Genomic DNA, 26,051 nt, shown 5'->3' with positions numbered 1-26,051 from the left:
GTAGCCCAATTCAGAGCTGGTTGATCCACTGGTTGGCCCAGGGACGATTCCAAGGGTTAAAGTCTGCAGGAACGTGAGAAGACGTTGAAACTGGCTGGTCCCACCATTCCAAGGTTCGAAGCACTTAAGAGGGCCTTCTCAGATCAAGTAGTCAAGCAGGGCTTCACCGGGACATTTGCAGGAAAGGTCGCCAGGCCTCTTCAGGAGTCGTCCATGGGTCTTCAGTCGGCTGCAAGCCTACTAGGCTCCATTGCTGATGTGCTAGAAAATCAGGAGTCCTTGTCTTATCCCAAATCCAGGCTCATGGCAGAAACCAGCCCACCAGTGGTAAGGCTGTGCACCACTCACTCAGCCAGCAGTGGTACAATCATGGACCACTGTGGGTTTCACTCATACATGCACATCAAACCTTCAGGCACCATGATTATGGAATGGGATCAGACAGTCCTACTCGTTTCCTGGACCCAGGCACAAATGGCATGCACTAGCCCACGGAAACAGCTGTTTTCCTGTACAAATGCATGACTATATTAGGGATTTCCTGCCTGAGAAGGCAGGAAGAAGGCTGAAACGCAGTGTGGCCAAAGGACAAGCGAAACATCTCGTGGCACTGCCATTTTAGCTAGCCACGTTTACTAGCCAGACGTGGTAAACGCGAATGCAAAAATGGTAAAAATGGAATTGCTACAAGCTAGTCCTTAGGCACATATAAAAGTAATCAGCAATCCCCAGTGTAAACGTCTAGGGTGATACAAAAGTATCCTAAGTGCACTGCATTGTAAGATGCTGTCTGTAGTGTTAGAAAGTTACCCAAACAGGTCAAATGTAAAAGACAAAAGGGAAACATAGTTTCCCAGTACTGATAATTTGAAGGACTGATCAGTTTCCCCGTGACAAATGAGCAAAATGCCTCTCTGTAAAATGTCAGGACACATTCAAAAGCAAAAGCAAACCGTTTGGGGGTCCATACAAAATGGAGGGAAAGTTCCCTAAACGAGAAATCTTTCTTTACACAGGGCAACATGTCAGAGCTCTTGTGGGTCTCCAGCAAAGTATCCCATGACCTTCCGTTCCAATGTATGCGCCTGCCCCTCCCTTTGAACTCCTCAAAAAATGTGTTCTGCAATCTGTTCCCAACCAAATCCCCCAAAACATACTCTATGTACAGAATCTGATTTTCGAGATCCTCCTGTTGCTGAATTAAACATTCCCTGTCAAGCTCTCCACTGATCCTTCGAGCAAAGTCACCACATTATCGGATAGTTTAACAACTAAGTAAATGGATATTGTTACTTATAGTCTGGCTTCTTTGTAATTAATACTTGTGATGGATGCTAAAACTTTTGTAATTTCTAAACTTAATGGTGTATCTTTAATTGAAACTAAAGGAAGCTAAAGATGTTATTGAAAAATATTCTGTGTAAATTGTATGTTTCCCAAGTCTCAATCCAGGCCCAAATAGCCTAGGTTAGACTCAAAAATTGTGACTGAAACTGGATTGAAAGCCATTGGTTGCCTCTTCTTCCTTTACAGCTCAGAATACATTCAGACCATCGGTTCTACTGTTGACATGAAGCCGCGAGACCTGCACCGTCTGGGCAGCGAGTACAATTCCATCTTCATCAATCTCAAGTCCTACGACAGTGCCCGCCTGGCAGCTGGCAGCTCCTTCAGTGCTGTTGAGGCAGTGATAACAGGCAAAGTGAGTATGGGTGGAAAGAGGGTGAAGTGGAATGAGACATTTTTTATTATTAGACACTCTGAAGACTGTTCTGATGGGCCACCTTTGCTTGATCACATCAATAACTGGATTCCTTGATTATTTGTTCAGGTGCAAAATGCAGTGGCGATTGTTCGTCCTCCAGGGCATCATGCAGAAAGAGGTAGTGCCTGTGGATTCTGCTTCTTTAATACTGCGGCATTGGCAGCGAGGCATGCACAAAAGATAGCTGGGCATCTGCTCAAGTGAGTAACTGACCCATTTTGTATTGGTAAAGAGTTTTGTGTGCTGCTTTACTAGAGTAACAGAGGTGCTGCAAGCAAGGAACGAGGTGTGTGTGTGTGTGTGTATTTCAATATTATAAAGGAGTCACAAAAGCTTAATTTCTTTTTTTCTCTTATGATTGCAGGGTAATGATACTAGACTGGGATGTCCACCATGGCAATGGAACACAGCACATCTTTGAAGATGATCCAAGGTAATTCATGCATTGCCTAGATTATTAAAAATAATTAGTGGCTATCGAATGTACTCAGAATATGTCCTAATTCCTGATGATACATTCCATACATTTTCATCACTTGGCAATTGAACACAAACATTTAGTGTGTCACAAGTTGAAGAAAAGGAACACTTCAGTTGCATGTGACACACTAGACAAGGCTTTCAGTGAAATGGTAGTATGAATGTTTCTTTTATTTTAACCCTCATAATACGACTATTAGTACTGATTAGACTGGTGCATATCTAGCTTGGATACAGTGTTATTTGATGACTCTTCTAGAAAGAAGCCAGAAATGCATCATTCTAGTCTGTCTTCTGCTTCTGACGTTCCACATACCGTGTCAGAAGTGGGATTCAGCTAAGCTGATGAAGTTGGGGAACCCTGCAATTCCGTAAACTAAGTCCTAAAGCCTCTACACCAGCAGTAGCTACTGCTGAGTCGAATGGGTTTGATCTTCAAAGTAATGCTGAAATAATAATAACCGCAGTTGAAAGGCAACTGATTCCTACAAAGCTAATTCTGTCTCCTCCTAAAGGAATCTAAACCAGTTTGGCTTCTAAATCCAGTCTGGCTTGGAGATATGGCTTAGATGTGATGGTCGCAGTCATCAACCACCGACTATAGAGGGGACATGAAAGTACTGTTGCATGGGAAACACCCTTACACTGCCAAGGAAGGGGAGGCAATTGTGCAGGGAATTTTAGACATGGCTCATTCCCCGGAACGTATCAGAACAAGGTGAGACAGATAGGTGCTTGTAATGGTTTGGGGAGACTGATGAAATTAAGACAGACATACCCGTCGAAGAACTTCGCCCAACAAAATGACCCCACGTTGACAGAAGCCTTCTCCAAAATCATATCTGAGGAGGAAGGCCGTATTGAAGAGGGTCCCTTTTTCTTTATTAAGAAAGGTCTTTTGTATTGAGGAGATACCACCCCAGAAGGAGATCCTAGGTCACTGTTAGTGGTTCCTTGAAGTCACAGGCGAGTAGTGTTGGAACTGGCTCGCTCCCATTTAACAACCCGCCATCAGGGAGTGGGAAAGACCCGGAATCAGGGCATACAGGAGTTCTATTGGCCCGGGATATATGCAGATGTCAAAAACTTTGTGTTGAGCTGTCCCCTTTGCCAGAAGACTGCATGCAAGCACTCAGGTTCCACCCGTTCCTTTACAACATCTACATATTGGTTCCCTTCTCACGTATTGCCATGGATATTATCGAATCCCTTGAACCATCTAAGCTAGCGAACACATTTACTCTTGTTCTCGTTGATTACGCTACACAATATCCAGAGCCCTTCCCCCTAAGAAATAATAGGAGCCAGCAAACTTTAAAACATCTTATAACCTTCCTGTCTCTAGTGCGTTTCCCTAAAGCGATCCTAACGGATCAGTGAACCACTTTCATGTCACACATTATCTCAGAGCTGAAAGAAATCTTACAGATGAAGACTCTGAGAACATCCGTTTACCACCCGCAAACTGACGAGTTCGTCAAACGCTTTATTTAGATCCTGAAGAGGATTCTAAAAAAAACTGGTAGAAGCAGACAGCAAAAACTGGGACACTATGTTCCCATAGGCTCTTTTCGCTGTGAGAAAGTCACCTCAAATCTCCTTGGGATATGCTCCCTTCAAACGTCTTTATGGTAGAGCACCCTGAGACGTGCTTGACATGCTCAGAGAAACGTTGGAGGAAAGGGAGGAAGCCGTACTACCTATATCACAGACTGCCCAAAACCTTAAGCAACATAAGGCCACGGTTAGGGAAATTGTGAGAAAGCACTTCAGAGAAGCCCAGGAAAACAAAAAGACCAATTAAAATAAGGAGTGCCCTCATCGGTCCCAGACCAAGCCCTGAGTGAATATGTAGGATATTTCTTTTAAGCTCTCTTGCAGCATCTTGATAAATCGATGCTCCTACTGGATCGCAGGGATATCCACAAAATTGGAACCTTGGAACCTGAATTGGGAGTCAGGACCTCGAATCTTCGTTTTATCACACTCGAATCCGAGTCACATTTATTCATTTATAACTTTACCTTTAGAATTAATCCATGCTAGTGAGTTCCTGAGTATTGCCTTCAGGGTTTCACAAGTGTAATTCATTTTCTGTGTTACTTTCCAAATAAACATTCATTTTTATTTGTGTTTTTTGGATTTTACAACTGATTAAAAATCTATAGAGTATCGGACCACAATTGATAATAGTCAAAATATGATTAATCGTCAGAGGTAACTCCTATGTTGCGAGGAATACGATGGTCTATTTATTTCGTGTATGGACTCGGCTCCTCAATAGGTAGGTGAAAGTGATGAGAAAGTGATGGAAAAGATGATCCCTTCTAGTTTCTGGGATCAAAAAGCGATCTGATGTAGGGATCTCCCTGATCCGTGTTGATCTACTCAACACGGATGCGAGCGATCTACTCAGGTCCCAAAAGAAGCCGACCGGTTTCAGTGGTATAAAGATGGATGTCATCACTTTCTTCAGGGCTGGGGACACGCACCAGTTTTGTTGTGCGGTCGCATTATTTATTGTTGAAAGAGCTCAGTCTCTAGTATCCAGGAAATAGGAGGTCGCCCTATATGAAACATGGGGCGGGAAAAGGGGAGAGAGAGAGAACAGGGAAAAATGCCATTAGGAACATGTCCCACCATTTGTCTCAACAAAGGATAGATATAAAACTACATCTTACCCAATAGAGCTGTAGAAACTCCCATCTATCAGGGTCCTGGATTCGAGTAGGTCCTGGATTCGAGTAGTATATCCCGAATCCAAAAGGGTTTATTTACCCACCTACAGAGAAAGTATTCTATAAGTTTCACATGGAACACTAAAAACACTGCCATATCACACTCCTCAGACATAGTGGTGTAATAGTAAAATACATTTAAAAATTACAATTTAAAACTAGCTCGCTAAATTTCACAGGTCAGCTCCAGAAGAGCTTGAAATTAGGTACACTCCGGTCCAGCCGGGCACCCTCAAACGATTCCCCAGTGCTTTGCTATTTTGTGTGGCAGAGAATGTGAACTAGGTACTTAGGGGACCAATCCGTAACAGTAACAAAGTGTCCCCAAAGAGGCGCTTGAAAATGACCATTCCATGATTGCCTAGTGTTCTCTGGAATGTCAGAGATACCCCCGTCAAGCACGAATTGCCAGAGTGGGTGGGGACGGGTTTTAATTTATGTGATGGTAGTGATAGGCGTTGCGAGTGGGGGGGAACTGTTTACGTGCTGGATGTGCAAGAAAAGATTTAATAACAACAATGGCTTGGTCGTATAGGAGAGGCGTGCCCTGAGAAACCCTCATGTGAGCAACACGAACCTACATGGTTATAAATAAAGTTGTACTAGCTATACTTAGAAAACGGGGGAAAAGTGACTTCGCCTTGCTTACCTCCCACTTGGTAGGAGAAACGCAACAGTCGTTTTCCAGCCGGTATACAAACAACAAAGTGCCGTTCTACGCGCTCCGTTTTGTATGGCGGTCACATGATCCGCATCATCTACCGTCCGCAGGCAACAAACTATAAGGATAGACATCAACAAAGTACTGCTGCAGCACACTACCTGTAATGATCTAAGGGAATACCCCAGGATGAGTTTTATGCTCAATAAAAATAATCAAGATTGAAAAAGCGGGGGTGCCATTACCATGTTGCGGGACGTGATTATTTCTAAACAGAAGTATGCGTAAAAAAAACATACAGTATCAATTAGCTCTCAATATATGCTGTATAATGATCGATGTTACATCTGACGGCAAGAAAATACGCTCTCTGAAGAGCCACACATTGGCGTGGAAATCAAATGTTGGTAGTATGAAGACAATAAGTCAGAAGCAAACAATAAAGTATTTGGCATTATACAATTATTTGCAATCGGTTCAACCCCAATCTACTGAGGGCACTCGTCACGGATACTCATAGATGTATATCACATATATGTTTCACAAGGTCAGCAAAATTCCAAAAACAACCACACACACAAAGAGAGATGATGGTTAAAGAGTTACAAGAGTTTGCCAGCACATGGATTCGTGTAGGCCTTCCACGTCTGTTCTCAATCTGTATATCCACATCTGCTCGCGTCTTAAGAGCAAATCGTGGATATTGCCTCCTCTTGTAGGTATCGTCACTTTTTCCAAAATTGTCCATTGGATGTCAGTGGGGCTGTGTTTCTTCTCTATGTAATGTTCTACCATCGGTGCCGTGATTTTCTTGGTTCGTATACACGAACAATGTTCAGCCAGTCTTATTTTTATTGGGCGGGTAGTCATGCCCACATATCTTAAAGTACAGGGACATGTAATCAGGTAGATAACATTTTTGGTATTGCAGTTCGTTATTTCTATTTGTGTCCATGGGTAGCGCCATCCAATGTCTATAGTTTTTGTTCTCATGGTGCCAGGGCAAGCACTACACGACCCGCATGTCCTGTTGGTTTTTCTTGATTCCAGAGAGTTTCGACAGGTACGTTTTTTTCTTTATAGGTTTTTACAAGAGAATCTCTTAGGTTCTTATTCCTTTTCATGGCAAATCGTAGAGTGGGCAAATTTGATTGTCCTACATTTAGGATGGGCCACAATCTCAGGACGACTTGTTTTAATTTGTTGGTAAGAGGTGAAAAAGTGAAGACTGCAGTGATTTTATCCTCGGAATCAGTTATTTTGGCGTGTTGTTCTAGTGTGGAATCGCGTGGTATATATTACGTGCCCTCTTCCTCGCCTGTTTTATGATTCTTTTTGGATATCCTCTTGTCTTCAATTTGCTTTCCAACTGTTGTGACTGTCTCTCAAAATCTACAACGTTTGAACAGTTTCTTCTATATTTCAGGAACTGGCCAAACGGCAGGTTATTCTTCAGACTTTCTGGATGGAAACTTGAGAAGGTTAACAAGGAATTTCTATCAATTGGTTAATTAAAAACCAAAGTGGCTATGATGTTGTCACGCGCCTCTAGTTGTAAGTCTAGGAAATGTATTTTAGATGCACTGTGTGTTTCCGTGAATTTCAGATATCTATTCTGATCATTTAGCCAGAGCATGAAATTCCCAAGGTCTAATTCAGTACCTCTGAAGATCATAAGGACATCGTCAATATAATGAGACCACAATTCTATGTTGGCTTTCCATGGATTCACGTCGGGGTAGATCCTCTCCTCCTCGAATGCTGCTACATACAAATTGGCAATTCTGGGCGCAAAGGTCGCGCCCATTGCTGTTCCTGATGTTTGTTCAAAAAATGTTTGTTCAAAGAAAATAGTTCTTAGTAAGCGCTATTTCTGCTAGTTGCATGATCGGAGATACTGGGGTCTCCAAAGGTGGATCCAGACTTCTGAGGATGTTGTCGACTACTTGCAGAGTGGCCATTTGTGGGATTAGTGTGTATAAAGATTCAATGTCAAGGGTGACAATAAGCTGTGTATTGGGGACAAAATGCTGGTTCTTTGATGTGATATGATATGATAAGGCATTTGTAAAGCGCCTATACACAAGTGTTTCAAGGCACGACGAGGCAGGGAGGGGGGAACAAGGGGAAGACAGACAACGATCCTACTAGGCCAGGTGTCATTCAGACTGCGCAAGTGCAGGGGTAGGGGGAAGGGAAAAAGGGGAAGGGGGGGGAGTGCAGTACAAATAGTAGAATAGAAATAAAATAATAAATAAATAGGGCCAGCTGGTGGCAAGTGCAAGGTAAGTGCAGACAAGTGCTGGGGGGGGGGCTGTAGTGACAGAGACAGTCCCGCAGTGCAGGGGTTGCCAGGGAGGCAGTGCAAGTGAAGAGTGACTGGGCCCAAGACCGAGGTCGGTGAGAGTGGCCCAGTTGCAGAATCAGTGCAGTTATGGTGAAGAATTTAGCAGGGGACTTTAGAAGGAGCAGTGCTGCTGTTGTGTCCTTAAGGTATGAGCGCATTTTGTTCACTCTTGGTCTTAGAAAAAAGTCCACAAACTCTGAGAGTGGCTCAAGCACTGATCCTATTCCCGATACTATAGGTCTTCCCGGGATGGGTGTTTTTTCTTTGTGGATTTTTGGTAAGGCGTAGAAAGCTGGTCTTCTTGGTGTTTTTGGGGATAAGAACTCATATTCTTTCAGGCTAATATGTCCTTCAGAGATGGCTTCCTCCAAAATAGGTTGGATCAAATTCTGAATATCCTCGGTAGGATCTTTTCCCAGCTGTCTATAACTAGTTCGGCCTTCCAGAAGTTTTTGGACCATCAAGTTGTAGTCTTCCACATCCTGGATTACAGTTGCTCCCCCCTTATCTGCTGGTTTTATAACAATCTGGTCATTCTCTGCCAGCGTCTTAAGGGCATCTTTTTCTTTTCTTGAAAAATTATTAAAGACATGATGTTGTTCCTTTTCAAGTTTTTCAATACTTTTGAATAATGCCTTTTCAAAGGTGATGGATTCTGGGGAGATCTTGTTCGGTGGTGGATAAAAGGTTAATTTGTTCTTTAAATCAGTGGCACATTTTTCTGTCATTCTCGGGGGTTCACTCTCCAGAACTGTACCAAAATACTGTTTTAACCTTATTTTACAGATCAATTGTGCTGCCTCAATCCTAGTTTTGAATGGATCATGTTGAGAGGTCGGTACGAAGGAAAGTCCTTTTTCCAACAGGGTATGTTGTTCCTGTGTAAGTGTAATTTTTGAAAGATTTATGACCAAAGACATCACACAGGGGGGAGTAGTTACCTGGGTCATAGGTGGTTGTGTCTGATAAACTGGTCTGTGTCTATTTCCCATTGGGTTCGGATTAGGTTGTCTAGTCCTATCAGTATCCATCTGCCAGGTCACCGTTTTCTTATTTGAATTTTTTGAAACGTTTAAGGTATTGTCAGGCTGAGAGTTATCCTGTGTCCACGGAAGCTGCTGAACCCCCGACAATCCCCCTGAAGTGTAATCCTCAGAACCCGATAATTCTCAGCTCTGTTAACTACACCCCAAAGGGAAAGGGGGAAGTGGATAACATAAGAAACACCAGGCTGGCGACGTTCTGACTAGCTGATGCGGAACCTGCAGTAAATACATAAGAACATACAGAATCCTCAAATTACTTTACTACCTTTAAATTATGAAAACTTTATTTCCTTAACTAAAATGTAAAGAATCATACCTGGTTCTTCTCTTTTAAGATCTTAGAGAAGATTGGAATAATAGCTGATATAATCTTTCTACCTTTCTTGTGGCTTTGAAAGTCTTGAAAATAACAGTAACTCCTTTGATTATTGAACTCTTAAGAACCTTGACTCTTGCCTTATAAACTGTTAAATGTTCCAGTTAAGAAGACTTAGATGAATCCTGTTCTTTCTTCTTAATAAATAGAGGTCATAGTCTCTTGAAGAACTTGCAAACTTTTCCAAGTCCGTTGAAACCTTTTCACGCACACGCGCAAAAATGTACCCGCCCAAAACACGCGTTGAAGAAAACACACGCCGGAGAAAAAACACGCGCTGAGGAAAACAAGCGCTAAGAAAACATGCGCTGAAAAAAGTCACATAGCAGTCTTTTCTTACTCTCGTGTGCATGCGCTTTAAACACACGCGCTATGAACACACGCGTTATATATAGAAATCACGTAGCAGTCTTTTCTCGCGCACGCGTACTTGCGCTATGACTACACGCGCAATGAACACACGCGCTTTGAACACTCGCGCTGGAACACACGCGCTATAGAAATCACGTAGCAGTCTTTTCTAGCGCACGCGTACTCGCGCTATGACTTCGCGCGCTGTAGTTTTCACGTAGCAGTCTTTTCTCGCGCACGATCACACGTAACAGTCTAACATTGTAACATCAGTTCTTCTTTTGAATTTTCATTTACAATGTCCTAAAGTTTGTAATGAATCTGAGCAAGATTTACATATCCAAATAAAGTCACGTAGCTTAAGAATTTTTTCTTCTCCAAAAGAACTTCCAGAAACTCTCCTGCGAACCTGAATTCTTCTCCTGAACAACCCCGCATAAGTAGCCGCTCGACTGCCAGGATTTGAAAGTTCAAATCCACTAGGCCCAAGACTTCAGCAGGAGTAGCTACAGACACGTCCTCTCAGCTGGGGTTACGACGATGAAAGGCAGGGAGTGACGGTTTAGAACGTTCATTGTTGTCCTGCAGTTCTCTCTAGCCTATCAAGGCTTCTGTTGTAAAACTCCATCTTGCCTTGGGCCAGAGCCAGGAATCTGTATAGAAAGGTCAAGGCCAAACCCACACAGAAATAAAGGGAAATAATTAAAGGGAACCTAATAGTAATTAAAGGAAACCTGGTGACAGTAATTAAGGAAACCTGACAGTACCCCCTTCTAATGCCCAGTCCCTGGACCAATCTTATGTGGATTTTTAGCATGAAACTTAGCAACTAACCTAGGAGCATGTACATCAGAGGAATCTTCCCAGGTACGTTCCTCAGGTCCATATCCCTCCCAGTCAATCAAATATTGCAACCTTCCCCTCACTTTCCTAAAATCCAAAATTTTATTAACTACAAACTCCTCTGAAGAATCCTCCATAATCACAGGAGGGGGATGAGTTCTAAACCTGGTGCCTGGTCTAACGGGTTTCAAAAGACTAACATGGAAAGTGGGGTGTACTTTCAACTGCTTGGGTAACTTTAATCGTACTGCCACTGGATTTATGATTTTTTCAACCTCAAATGGACCTACAAATCGAGGACTAAATTTATTCTTCCCCTTAATTCTTAAATGTGTGGTAGAAACCCACACTAAGTTCCCTACCTCATACTTAGGACCAGCTTTCCTTTTCACATCCGCACACCTTTTATATCTCAATTTGCCTTCTCCGAGTACCCTTTTTGCTTTATCCAAATTATTCTTCATCAGCAACAAACTTTCTTCCACTGCAGGATTCCCTGAATCTTCCGAAACCTCAAAACTCAGAAAACGAGGATGAAAACCACGTCCCGAATAAAAAGGTGACATTGACGCAGCATCCTTATCACAATTGTTGTAGGAAAACTCAGCCAACCACACCAAATCAACCTATTCCTCACTAGCTTGTAGATAACATCTTAATAATTTCTCTAACTCCTGGTTGACTCTCTCAACTTGTCCATTAGCCTCTGGATGATACCCTGAAGTTAAACTAACCTCCACCCCAAGTTTTTTACAGAAGGCCCTCCAAACTTTTGAGATAAATTGAGACCCCCGTCTGAGATAACTTTACAAGGAAGACCATGCAACCTAACCACTCATTGCAAGAATTTATGAGCCAGTTTTTCAGCAGTAACCTCTCCCTCCATCGGCAAGAAATGCGCTTCCTTAGTAAGAAGATCCACCACAACTAAAATAGTTGTACAACCTTTATCCAGGGGAAGCTCACTGATGAAATCCATAGAAATCGTGTGCCAAGGTCGAGGAGGAACAAATAACGGCTCTAATAAACCATGCGGCTTCCCAACTTGACTTTTTGCCTGTGCACAGACTGCACACGTCTTGACGAAGTTCAAAGTATCTTGACGAACCTTCTCCCACCAAACATTTCTACGAACTAATTCCAGTGTCTTCCTGAATCCTGGATGTCCAGACAAGATCGATTCATGGCAATTCTACAAGATCTTTTCTCTTAATTCAACTGTGGGCAAATAAAGCCTATTATCAAAAAAAGGAAGACCTTCCTTTAAACTCGTAGCTGGATCCAATTTCACCCACTCTTCCATCTTCTGTAATGACATAGATTGGCGAACTTCATTCAACACATCTATACCTTTAAAAATTCCAGCTAACAGAAAGCGTTCAGGAGCAATAAGCGGTTCTGGTTCTTGAACTGTTTCACCTCACTTCTTTAATTCTTGAAAGGCTTTTTCAGCTTTAATGTCCCATTCAAATTTTATAGCTAGTACAACTTCATTTATAACCATGCAGGTTCGCACCCGCAATTCGTGCTTGACGGGGGTATCTCTGACATTCCAGAGAACATTCTCTGCCACACAAAATAGCGAAGCACTGGGGAATCGTTTGAGGGTGCCCGGCTGGGCCGGAGTGTACCTCAGTTCAAGCTCTTCTGGAGCTGACCTGTGAAATTTAGCGAGCTAGTTTTCAATTGTAATTTTTAAATGTATCATACTATTACACCAATATGTCTGAGGAGTGTGATATGGTAGTGTGTTTAGTGTTCCATGTGAAACTTAAAGAATACTTTCTCTGTAGGTGGGTAAATAAATAAACCCTTTTGGATTCGGGATATAGTGAAAGAACCCTACTCGAATCCAGGACCCTGATAGATGGGAGTTTCTACAGCTCTATTGGCTAAGATGTAGTTTTATATCTATCCTTTGTTGAGACAAATGGTGGGACATGTTCCTAATGGCATCTTCCCGTTCTCTCTTTCTCCCCTTTTCCCGCCCCATGTATCATATAGGGCGACCTCCTATTTCCTGGATACTAGAGACTGAGCTCTTTCAACAACAAAACTGGTGCGTGTCCCCAGCCCTGAAGAAAGTGGTGACATCCATCTTTTTTTGTACCCCTGAAACCGGTCGGCTTCTTTTGCGACCTGAGTAGATCAACACGGATCAGGGAGATCCCTACATCAGATCGCTTTTTAATCCCAGTAACTAGAAGGGATCATCTTTTCCATCACTTTCACCTACCTATTGAGGAGCGGAGTCCATCCACGAAATAAATAGACCATCGTATTCCTCGCAACATAGGAGTTACCTCTGACGATTAATCATATTTTGACTATTATCAATTGTGGTCCGACACTCTATAGATTTTTAATCAGTTGTAAAATCCAAAAAACGCAAATAAAAATGAATGTTTATTTGGAAAGTAAACCAGAAAATGAATTACACTTGTGGAACCCCTACTGGATCGCATCCACAGATTGCGTACTCGCAGTGGCTCAGTACCGGACTCTCCACCTGATGTTATTACCCAGATCCATTTCTTTACTACCAAGCAGGAAATTCTGTCAGTGGGCCGCACCCGGGATGAATTGACGTTTCAAGGCTCAGCGCTACAGGTTTTTCAGGACCTATCCACTGTCACAATTCAGAAACACAGAGCTCTCCGTCCAGTGACCTTATTCTTGCAGGACCAGAATGTCCAATACTGCTGGCTATTTCCCTCTTCTCTACAGTTCACATTCAAGGGGACATTCCTTACCATCGCCAGCTTGGAGGATGCAGAGGGGATTCTGAGCTCCTCTCTACCAAACAAAGAGTATGGGTCCTTACTTCCCTTGAGGGGGGAGAGAGCAAAAAAAATAAAGATGCAGCGTACCACCTGGCCGAGAGTCCTCAATGGTCGCAATCCAGGGAAACCCCCACTACATACCCGAATCAAGGGCAAGGCTCCAAATGGAGCTTCCTGGCGTATGCAAATAGGTAACTAATACCGAGGGGACGCCGAGCAGCGTTGAGTTAACAACGGGCTTCATGCGGCCCATGCCCGGCCTCAAGTGAGATGTCACCAGATCGTCGTTGGGGCGATCTGCCCTACATTTTTTTTCTTCTTTTTTGTGGTTTTGTTTTTTCGTTAATTAGTTCAATTAAAACCTTGGTTGGAACATGGCTTTGGATGTACACTAACTCACGATGGTGGCTGAAAGTCACCTGGCCCCTTCCCCCTCTATGGAAGACACCACCCCGGGAGATTCTACATTACCTCACTAGAATTTGAACTTTGTGTCACTTATCGTTAAAGGTTTGCACTCCCGAGTGAAACGAAAGTCAATTTTGCGACACCTGAGAGACTTGAACGGTTCATTGATCTTCCTGCAGGAGACTTTCCCTAAACAATTCCCGGCCTCCAGCCGCTGAAAGACTTGGGGATATCTATCTTATTGGTAAAAGGCATCTCGTTCAAGGAGCTGGACACCATACAAGATCCAGGGGGTCGATACATTGGAGTGAAAGGTATGTTATTGGGGCAGATGTACTCTCTAGTCTCAATCTATGCCCCCAATGAGCGACAAGATCAATTCTTCAGAGATTCAGAAGAAATAATCCTTCCCTTCTTGGAGAGTCGGGTCATTATTGGGGGAGACTTCAACTGGGACCCTGACCCCAGGATGGACAAAACACATGACCCCTCAACTAGAGACTTCAAGATTGCCTTAAGTATTCTTCAAGTCCTTGACGGTGGTAGATTCATGGAGTGTGTTACATCCAGGGGAACAAGACTTTGCCTTTTTCTCTCACATCCACTGCTCCTCTTCCTGTATAGACCTAATTTTAGTCTACCCCCCTATTTATACCATTTATTGACCGGGTGTCCATTGCCCCCAGTGTTCTCTTCGATCATGCCCCAGTTCTTTTGCAGGTTAGAATCTGGGATCCAGCGCCCCTCTATACCCCAGACCACAGTAATGAATATGACCCAATCCTAAATGACATGGCCCTTAGGGATGGGGTGGCTAAAGCAATACAGGACTATTTCCGGGAAAACCCTACCGAACTCACGTCACCAGCAACAACGTGGGACGCCATGTAGGCATTTATTAGGGGAGTCTTAATAGCCCGAGCTGCAGCTTACTACAAGTAGAAAAAACGGGCTTGAGCTCAGTTAGAACAGGAAATCTTGGAGATTCAGGGAAAATATAAAAAAGGTTGGTCCCCTAAACTTCACCATGCCTTGCGTATTGCCCGAAACAAGCGAGAGGCGCTCCACGCCGAAGAGACAGCTCACTCCCTTTTAATGACAAAACAAGGGTATTCTGTCAAGAGCAAATAGGCCAACCAATGTTTGGCTAGGAAGTTAGCCCAATCAAAAAAACGCAATACTATCATAGGCCTAAAAGACCAGCTAGGGGTGATGCAATACGGGGAACAGGCTGAGCTGCAGTTGGCAAAATCCCACCTGATGGAAACGATGGCGGCGCCAGAAAGGTCCCTCCAGGGACCAAATCGGTTTATTGATGGAGCCGCTTTCCCACACCTCCCTCAGGAGGATAAAGAAGCCCAAGAATCCACAATTCAGCTACAAGAAGTGGACGCAGTAATTAGATCCCTGAAATCCAGAGCCCCGGGCCCCGATGGTTTCTCAACTAAATTGTATAAACTCTTCCGAGTCCAACTGGTGTCCCCATTGACGGCCCTCTTCAACTCTTTCAGAGAAGTGGGAAATATAACCCCCTCTATGCAGACCTCCACCACTATCCTGCTGTTAAAACCCAGGAAAGATCTAAAGGACTGTGCCTCCTACAGGCCAATCCCTCTTTTAAACATTGATGCAAATGTCTATTCTAAAGTATTGGCAACTGCTTGGCTCCACTTCTCCCAGCATTGATTGATGCTGACTAAACGGGTTTCGACCTGGGGAGGAAAACCCGGGAGAACATTAGGCGAGCCCTGAATCTGATAGAAACAGCAGGCCAGGGCAAAGTGGCCCTTTTGGCATTAGATGTCACTAAGGTATTTGATAAGGTGGATTGGGCCTTCATGCAATTAACCTTGCAGGCATTCCAATTTGGTCCCTTCTTCTGTAGAATGGTTTTGGCAAATTACATATCCCCTAACACAATACTCCAGGAAAATCGGAAAGCAACAACCCCTGGCCTCCTCACATGTGGGACGCGACACAGATGCCCTCTCTCCCCTCTCTTATTTGCCCTAATTATGGAGCCCCTTGCTCAACATATACGTAACAATCCGGCAATCAAGGGGATCATGATTTGGGGCTCTCAACATAAACTATCCCTTTATGCTGACAACGTTCTACTTTCAATAACCAACATCCGACCCTCCCTTCAAGCTGCCCTTCAAGATCTTCGTTCCTTTGGCCAAGTGGCTGGTTTCTAAATAAATTATAGGAAATCTGTAGCATTGGGGGTGGGGCTGTCCTTTCAATCCCTCTGTCCAATCCGGTGGGACACCAAATCCATTGAATGCTTGGGGGTTCGGATCACGGCCTCACCCAAGGACATATTTGCAGTTAATTCCCCCCCCCTGACCCCTTGTCTCCCCTTTTGAGACACTAGAGACAGATCTGGAGAAATGGGCGACTCAGGAGATCTCTTTAATGGGTTGGATTGCTGTGGTTCAAATTAACTTACTACATCGTTTTCTTTATTTCTGCTCGTCCCTTCCGGTGGTAATTCCGAAAAATTTACTTCACCGCCTCCAACTGAAAACTCTGGGGTTCATCAGGCAGGGCAAGAAGGCTAGGATCCCTAGGAAGGTGATGCTGGGAGGCGCCCGGTTGGGTGGGCTTGGGGTCCCAGATTTACGCAAGTACTCTGAGGCGGCGCAGATTTTGCATCTCCTGACATGGATGTCCCCATGGGTTGACATTGAACAGTCCAGACTGCCTGCTTTCTGCCTTTTGTCCCCATACTGCACGAAAACAATGGCTAAACCTGCTCTCCTCCTCAAAAGCTACTTTAAAGTCATTGGATGGGGCTCTGGGACAGGAAAAGATCCCTAGAGGCATGGGCCCACTCTCCAATCTTCCATAATCCTGCCTTTTCTCCTGGTATGCAGCCGGTGCCTTTAGAAACAGGTACAACACTGGATCACACATCCGTTGATGAGACAAAAAGCCACACGAGCCTTGAGTCCGATTGAGTTAACCACCCTCAAGGGCCCAAAGCCTGTAGAGGTCTCCAAATTATACACAGAAAGAGGTTTTTTTGCTTTCACACTGCGCACTGAAACAACAAAATCACTGTAAAGTTTACAGTTTAATTAAGTACAAAGCAGCCTTGACACGTGTTTCGATAAGGCTCTTCTTCTGAGGCTGCAGACAGCATATACAGTAGGATTGCACAATTGTACCGTGAGTCACAATTAGTGCAATATTGTCCAATACACAAAAGAGGCACAAACGGTGAATTGGTCAATTAGTTAGTTAGGCAGACAAATTATACATTGGACAGTAACCAAATCGGAGTCAATTATACTTGCCGACATTGTAACATTTCACGAAAATATATGGACACATAATTGTATGGCCATTGCAACAGATCCCGTATATGAAAAAGGATATTAGTCATCAATTGGGTATCGCAGAATTTTCAGTGTGAGGTAGGTGCAATGTGCCAATGAAAATAAAAGATAAGAGAGAGAGAAAACACACAAGACAGTGCCATATTAGCAATGTGTCCATGCTGGTTCAACATGTGCATTTATATTAGATGCACGGACGCCATATTATTACTGTGAAAAACGTGTACCTTTTGAATTGCTTGAAAATCATGCGGAAAGCTGAAGGGAGAATTGGGAGATATAAGGTTAGTGCCAGGTATGTGGGAGAAGTGACCAGGCTAGGATACTGGGGGCACAAGGGAGGTTTTGCCACTTACCAATTAGTTAATATAGGTAGTGCTGTTCTTGTTAGTCATGTCACTGGGCTCCACTAGAAGTAAACCATAGCGCTTTCACTTCAGCTATGGATTGATATCAGCCATGCGTAGTAATTAGAAATTGACCAAATAATATCAAAGTCAGTCATTACACGTACCTATGTTATGCGCTGTTGTCAGGCAGTATCCATAAATTAGAGTCAGATTAAATCTTCTATTGGGCATTGGAGATCACAGAGGTAGCATAAAAAGAGAAGGGGAGAGAACAAGCTAAATTAATTACAATAACTTAACTTACGGTCACATGCTCATTAGCAGCCCCCAATAGCACAGGCTAGGGATGTGCGCGAAAGACCATTACTCACCAGCGTTTCCGCATCAGTGTTGTGAAAGGAGCCGAGCGCGGTAAGCAATCAGAGCCGTTTTAACAGGTCATAAGTCTAGCGGCCATGTTGGATGTATTGAAAAGATTATAAGGGATCTTGAATTCTGATACATCGATTGCGCGTAACATTGGCCAACTGTATTTATGACCCTAAAATGAATTCATTGTAAAGACCCAGTGGCGAATAAGGCCGTTGGGAGAAGGTAGCAGGGTGGGGGAGGGGGTTTAATGGTCCGGGGAGCCAGTCCACATAAATTATTAAAGATTGTGTCAATATGCACACTGAAGTGGTATGAGGAACCTCTAATTATGTAGCATTAGAGTATCAAAAAGGAGGTAAAGATGGAAATCAATCATACAGTTCGTAACTAGATCAAAATCGTAATCTTTTGTTAACCGGCGTGCAGTCCCACCCTTCTCTAAGAGCTTAGTAAGCCAATGTATTTTTGGCTCACGCCTTAGATAGTCATTTAAGTAATTATGACAACTGGCTTCCGCACACCTAGGATGGGCAACATGCATCTCCAATCATGGGCAGTATTGAACTCTTAACATAACAAATATGTCCCATTAGACCAGTCTAGTTCATGATTTTGATTGTACAACACAATTTATACCCCGCTTCACAAAAATACAGCTAATTTGTGATCTGTGTTAAGTCCATGTGCTACCGTACGGTATTGGCATATAAGGCAGGCTTCTAATTCCCCGAGTTTGAGAACAAGGTTGCCACCTCGCTGAGGTAAAGATACTTTTGCCATACCCACAAATCTAATCGGTTGTTTATCGTCCATTTGGTGAGATTTTTGCCAGTGGGTGGCTAAGGGATATTTAGACTCCAGGTTCTAAATCGTGCACAAATGTTCACGTATTCTAATTTTGAGAGGTCGTATCGTGCTGCCAATATAACACTGTCCACATATGCAAATAATGCAATACACACAGAATTTGGTGTTGCAATTTATAAAGGAATTGATATTGTGTGTTCCTAATTTCCAAAAATCAACTTTACTAGTTTCAAGCGTGTGAGCACACATCGAGCAGCCTCCACATTTATGGAAGCCAGTGTTTGGAGTTTGTTGAAGCTAAGTGAGCTTAGAGTGTGGGTTGGACATAAATGATGGACACAATATATTCTTAAGAGTTCGAAATTATACAAACTCCTGAGGGGCGATATGTTATACGGGCGCCCATCTTACTTGAGTCTCTAGGAGACAGACTTGGGCCACACGCTGGAGGACCAATCTTGGCTAGACTTTTGGGCTAGAAACCACTATTCCTCCAGATGTGTGACCAACAACGAATGTGCCCAGAAACTCTTTTTCCGCTGGTACTACTCCCCAGCACAGCTACACCATTATCAGACATCATTGACACCTATCTGCTGGCGAAACTGTGGGGCACAAGGCTCATATTTCCACATGTGGTGGCACTGCCTGCTTATTCACTCTTTCTGGGAAGGTATAGAGGCCATCACACGTACTAAACTCCCGATGTGCCCCGAGGCTCTTCTTTTAGGGGGTCCAATTGAAGAGATATATCCTGAATCTGGGAAACGTGAAAAACTAATTACACAACTATTGCTGGCTGCATGTATCACGATTGCTCACCGCTGGAAGTCCCCAGAAGGGCCGGGTCTGTCTCTTTGGTGGATTAAAGTATGGGAAATCTTAGTGGCGGAAAAAAGTCAAGCCAGCAAAGGAAGGAAAACTACACCAATTTACTAACATGTGGGGTTCCCTTTTTGGTGTACAATCGGACTTTCCCAGCCTTAACATCCAAACCCATTTTGGCAGTCTTCTGACACCATATAGTGGCAGGATTACTTGGGAGGGAGATACATGAGGGAAATGGTTGACTCAATCTGACCGAAAGTGTGCAAGATTTATTATCTGTACTGCATAATTTGTCTGTATTTATGTTTATTAGGTTTATATGGCGCTATAATCCAAAGCGCTTTACAGTATACCAACAAGGTACAATAGTGGGAGAAGCATATAAACAATCATGATACAAACCAATGTAACAATACGTAGAACAGTTTCCTTAGATGGAGGAGGCGAGGGAAGGGAAGAGGGTAGTCAAGGAGGGGGAACACATTCAGTTGTCAGATTTAAATTCCAGCGGGTGTGAAAAAAGGCGGGAAGGAGGGGGTATGAAGGGGATAGGGGGGACAGGGAAGACGGGAGGAGAGAGGAAGGAAGGAAAGTCAAGGGGGAGAGTGAAGGAGGAGGGCTTTCAAGGCGGTGCGGAAGGAGGAGTAGGTGGGGATGGAGCAGATGGAGAGAGGTAAGGAGTTCCAGTGTGGGGGGGCCAAGAGCTGAAAGGAACGGAATCGTGAAGAGGCACATGGTGAAGGGGGTACAGTGAGTAGGAAGAGATCAGCAGAGAGAGCGGGAGGGAGTGTAGAACGAGAGGAGAGAATAGAGGTGGGGGGGTGAAAGGTCATGGAGAGATTTGAAAGCCAGACAGAGGAATTGAAACTTAAGTTGGGAGAGGGAGGGAAGCCAGTCAAGGAGGGAGAGCGAGGAGGAAATAGAGTTGCGAGGACCGTGGAGACAGAGTACAGATAGAGGAGTGGTATATGGATTTGAGGGGGGTCAGATAAGAGACAGGGAGCCCAAAGAGGAGAGACGAGCAATAGAAGAGATGGGAGAAGATGAGGGAGGAGATGAGTTTAGAAGCGTGGAAGGTGAGGGAGGATCGGATTTTATGAATGTTGTAAAGATGGTGACGGCAGGCACGAGCGGTGAGAGAAATGTGGCGGGAGATGGAAAAAGAGGAGTCGAAGTGGAGACCAAGATTGTGAGCATGGGCAGAGCATGCATTGTATATTTTCCTTACACAATTTTTCAATGTGTCCAACCTACTAATAAAAACTGTTTAAAAAAAAAAAAAAAGTTTGAACTGCAGTGATCCGTTCACAGAAGTATGAAGGTATAGAACACCCTGTTCTGTATATAAGCAGAAATGAAATATTTTCCCAAGAGAGCAGAACTATGCGACTATAGAGTTAGAAGCCCTAGCCATTAAGTGGGCAAATAATCCATCTTAAATACTATCTTACAGGTCGAAAGTTCAGGTTGTTCACAGACCATTCCCCACTCACAGAGTTAAGTCTGAGAAAAGACTTGGATAACACATTGGTTTGTATATCGCCAACCCTACTGTTTTTCCATGGAGCATAGAAAGGAAATGTTGATTTTCCCAGCAGATTCACGATGAACAGAGAAGGGGAAGCCAAACTCATAAGGGAAAGGGTATGTGATGAATCAGGGGATTCAGTCACTTCTCTGTAGGGGAGCTTTTCCTTTTGAGGCTAGGGATGTGAGCCAGCTACACAAAACCCTCCGTAGGGGTTAGAGGCAGGCGGAGCCTCACCGGGATAGACCTCCCCCATGGGCACAAGGACCCGCGTTCCGGTGAGGGACTCACTTCACAGCTCACTCAAGCATCAAGTAAAACCAACCCTCTTGAGAGAAAACAGGAAGAGTCTTTTTCTGATGCTTAGAATCACATGCTGTGCATAGAGTGTGAGACAGGCATGGTATCAAGAGAGAGACTGACACAGGTGATACAGTTTTGAAACCTTTATTCATTGAATCAGGATGGGCGAAAAGCCCATCTGGCCCTACCACTATGGCGGAATTGCCCTGCCTAAATAAACTAAAGATCGTTAAAGTCAGGGCGTTGAGTCAAAAATTATGTCTGGCTCCAAACCTATGCTTGGCCTCACAACTTAGAGACAACTATAGTGAAGGAATGGTTCAACTGAAGAAGTGAATAACATAAAGTTTGGAGCACTAGCTAGCTCCCTTTCCAGGATACAGTTAAAAATAGTAGGATCTTGTAAATCTCGTACCCTCTGGGGTATAGTCTCTGGTTATAATCACACAAGGTTTACTGGCAAAAGTTCAGTTAAAAAAGAAGGTACATAAGAAGTTCAGGTGCCCTTCCCCAATCTTCAGTTACCAGTTCATGTAGTAGCCAGTTATCAAAACATTCCTGTGGTATTCATTCAAGGCTCAGGGTTTCCTTCCCCAAGTTCAATACAGTTCTTGCTCACAAAACAAAGTTCACAGGTTCTTCTCACCTTACAACTCTTTCGTTGGAGCCCCCTGCTGGTCGTGGTGCAGTTTTAGACTGCACATTCCACCCATAGCAGGTTACGCAACCAGTGACTCTTTATCCTAGGCATAACGTTGGGGTTTAGGGCCTTTCTTTATATATTAGGGCTTTCTGGTCTAGGCGCAGTTTTAGACCATGTGGTCCACCCATTACAGGTCACGCAACCAGTCACCTCAGCGCTGCCCTCAGCCACTTCTTTGACTTTTACAACGTGCTTTCATGTATTATCTGCAGTTGCTTCGACTTAGCTAGCTCCCACAGCAGCTTTTCACTCCGTGGTTTTCGGGAGATTCAGCCCTGTCACAATGTTACATTACTTTTCATTACCGGCCAGCCGCTCTCCTTCAGTTTCAGATTCGTACAATTTAACCACCTGTCGCACAGGATTACGCGGCCACAATGTATGTTCAGCTTAGTCGCGCGCCAGGTTTCATTCAGCCCTTGAAACCCATCTGCGTTCGCGTCTGGACCACTGGCGTTTTCGTTCTTACTCGTAAAAGGGAGGGCTGCCCCTCTGACAACCCTGGACTGGCGTTCCAGCCAGGGTAAAAAACAGTTCTGGGTGTTCACCACAGGGACAGTCTGCAAACCTGGTGTTAGGCAGAAACCTGTGCAGTTCCCTTAGGGACCACTGCAAAAAGTTTAAGACCACAGGAGTAAGCAGTAAACCCAATTGGTAGCAGTCTGCACCAACCATATTTACCTGGTAGCTGTGGCTGAGCAGTCAGACTTCTCTCAAGAAGAGTTAGGCAATATATAGAGTATACACAATAGGGCTAAAAATACAGTAGCACAAGCAAACACTGACCAGAGCTTTGGTATAAAAGTATATAATTATTTATTTAAAAACACACTTGTAAAAATACACTGGCACTAATATGTCAAGCAAGTTCAAACACAGTCACTATCAGTATATACACCTCCCTAGTTAATTATTCGACAAGTCTAGGTTAAGACACCACTTATTTAGCAAAACAGAGGTGAGCGCGTAACCGTAGATGGCACTCCAATAATTTGTTTAAAAAGGGAGAGAAAAGGCAGAATAGGAAAATAACACAGCACCATCACTTTTAAGAAACCCACAGCAAGTCAAGAAAGGCAGGGTCTACTGTGCCCAAGATCACAGAGTGGAAATGCACTCATAGTCTTTGCGGAAAAGTCAAAAGAGGTTGGATCAGTTCAAAAAGGTAAACTTAGCAGGTCCGAGGTCAACCCAGGATAGAGAGTCAAGGATTTACGGGACACCTTGGACAATCGGTTGCAAGAGAGACCAGGCGGGACACAGTACCTAAAATGGTGAGAAAGCTCCGGCAGGGGCAGTTGTTCCTGGCAGCGGGTGCAAGTCGGGGCTTCGTTCAGGGGAAGAGATGATCTCGATGTGGAGGAAAGCTGGACGTCATTGCACTGCCAGGGAAGAAACCAGCCGCAGAGTTTCCCGGATTAAAAGGTACGACCCTTTTTATTCACGGTAGTGGTGAAGCGTGGCTATCTGGCCACCGGGGTGCTTGGCAGGGCGATTCGACCACGAGACGATCCAGGAAGGTGAAAAAGGCGAACTGGTTGGTCCCACCAGCTCAAAGGGAAGAAGGCTCTCCTGGAAGAAGATTTCCTCTGTCGTCGGGGAAGTGGTGAGTTCGTACAGTAGGGCTCCACCGGTGGTGTCGTCGTTGTAGATGGCTCAGCTTCTCCCCTCTTCGGATTCTTTAGGTCCTGTGGCGACTTCTGAAGTTCCAGTCCCCAAAGCCTTATTTTAAGCAGCAAACCCCCATTCATCAGCCTAGCTGTCACTCAAACATGCTAAGTGGTGAGCAGGGCGGCTCACCACTGGGCCAATCACAAAAGAGTGCGACTTTAGTTGCCAAGGCAACACAGTCCAGGGTGCCTAATCCCCCTCCCACACATTCTGTTGACCCCAGACATAGTGGCAACATTTGGAGGGCTTCTGTGGAGAAGCCCGCCAAAAAGTGGAACAAAGGGCTCGACTTGGGTTAGAGTCTCAGAGGCGAACACAAACGCCATTTTAAAACCGAGTCCTGGCAAAACCAACCGGGGAATAAATATTAAATAAATAACCCGGCGGTATCTTTAAAAATCCGGTGGAATATTTCGTGTGGTATCCACTGCCACCAGCCAGAAACTCGACAAGGGGGGGACTGGACAGTGCCCAGGGGCAATCTAATTACCCCTACCAGTACTTCCACAATATGATGGTTTGTACTGGTTCTGTTCTCAATTTGAGACTAGTAAAGCCACTGGTGACTTTACATGCCGTGGGAGACAGTTGTCAGTCCCAGGGTATGGAGTCTATGTTTGGGGGTCACTATGACACCCCTGTGTTACTGCACTGAGGGTGCTGTGTAACACACATACCAAAAACACATGAAGCCCTATGGAGTAAAAGACCCCATAGCCCATAAAACACATTATATAGTCAAAGGACATTCTCAAATCATGTCTAAGAGTGGGAGAAAAAGAGCCTTTCTTAGCAGGAGAAAAAAATAAACCCCAAAAATCCAGCAAAGCTGCTGGGGGACTCGCTAGGTTTGGGAAATTAGCCTTAACAGAGAATTCTCCCTAACACCTGGCACCCAGCACCTCTTCCGTCTGGCTCCCTGGCCACACTGCCGACTTTCCTTTGCAGACTTCTGACAGCTCGCCACTCTGTTCTCTCAGGGACACTCTTGCACACAACACCCCTTCCTACTGCTCCTTGTGCTCTGCGTATACTGTTCTCTCTGGGTTGTCTGACTCTGTCCATTTTATACTCCGAGCAAGGGCTGATAGGCTGCATTTGTTAGTAGTTAGTTTTAAGTGCCTGACTTTGCCTGACCTCGTTAGTGGGACACATGTATTGAACATACTGGTTTGCCTCTGCTCGCATCTTCTTTTTTTCAGTACTATAATGTTTTATTTCATAGGTAATATTCTTCACTCGAAGAGGCCTCTTCCTCTTCGCAGTACTTTGTATGTTGTCAAGGGGTAAGGTACTGTCACAGTAGCCTACAAAGGTACAGGAGGGTAGGGTAAATTGTCATCAAGATCGGGGGAATACTATGTCTCGCCCTTGGGCATTCTCTCCCAGTCCCAAGAGACACTTTACCCAGATGAACCTCCCTTGCTTGTCTACCCCCAGGTTCTGGGTCCAAAAAGGCATGACCCTTCCCAGCCCACCTAAATAGAAGATCCCCGGGGAATAGGTGTGAGAATGCAATCAGGTTTCTCACAATAGTCCGACATCTAGTGGTAATCGCAGAGTATTGCAGCTTTCTTTCGAAGATCTAAAAGACACTTTGACCTTGCTGTGACTGTAACACTATCCCTAACGAGATGTGTAGTGTACCCAAAATCCTTCACGTGTCAAGGCCCCACCAGATAGTTTTTTTCTGCCTGTCTAGTTGGCCGATTAATGCGTAGCTCATTACCGAGTTTATTTTGCTTTTGTGTTTGCTTGATGCGTTATCACCAGGCATCCTCGACGGCTTTCTCGACGACTACTTGACATCTTCTCGACGGCTGATCTTGCTTCGCCGACTCCATACCTACGGCAACTCGCTGGCTGGTTTCTTCTCGGCCTTGGCACTCAGGCCTGGCCTCACAGTAGGGAGAGTGGGGACACGTTACTGACTTTCTCTTGAAAATGCCTCTTCTTTACCCCTTTTCTTCTGTCTGACTCCCTTTTCTCTCCATTATGGAGAGAACACCTTTTAAATTTTCCCCGTCTTGTACAGCAAATTCCCTTGGAAAAACACTCCAAGGGAATTTGACCAAGATGAGCAGCGTTGCAAGGCCTGAAAGCTTTTTTGGCCCCGAACCCTAAAAGACAGGCACACCAAGCAGTGGGCGGCCTACGCTATGCAGGCCGAGAGTCGCTCTCCCTCCGGCACCTCAGACAAGGTGTCCATTGGCAGCCACGGCTCGGATTCAGATGCCGTAGTCGCACCTGTGGAGTCGGTGGATTCCTGCGTGTCCGTCCCCAACCCCGATAAGCATGCTGCTGGCAATGCGATGGGGACTCCACACCCCAGTGACAAGGACACACA

At 44.5% G+C, this 26,051-nt stretch overlaps 1 protein-coding gene across 1 annotated transcript in view; it reads left to right on the top strand.

Moving 5' to 3' along the window:
• HDAC6 (histone deacetylase 6) overlaps positions 1 to 26,051 on the top strand; it is a 1,945,770-nt gene that overhangs the window by 1,315,694 nt on the left and 604,025 nt on the right. The window contains exons 19-21 of the mRNA XM_069647471.1: positions 1,534 to 1,702; positions 1,832 to 1,965; positions 2,130 to 2,198. Coding sequence (XP_069503572.1) covers positions 1,534 to 1,702; positions 1,832 to 1,965; positions 2,130 to 2,198 — 372 coding nt within the window. The remainder of the gene's footprint in view (positions 1 to 1,533; positions 1,703 to 1,831; positions 1,966 to 2,129; positions 2,199 to 26,051) is intronic.

This window comes from Ambystoma mexicanum, chromosome 2q (assembly GCF_040938575.1).
Source record: "Ambystoma mexicanum isolate Mex_15411 chromosome 2q, UKY_AmexF1_1, whole genome shotgun sequence".
In the NCBI taxonomy this organism is placed as follows: domain Eukaryota; kingdom Metazoa; phylum Chordata; class Amphibia; order Caudata; family Ambystomatidae; genus Ambystoma; species Ambystoma mexicanum.
The sequence above is the reverse complement of the archived record's forward strand: the minus strand, read 5'-3'. Positions and strand labels throughout refer to the sequence as shown.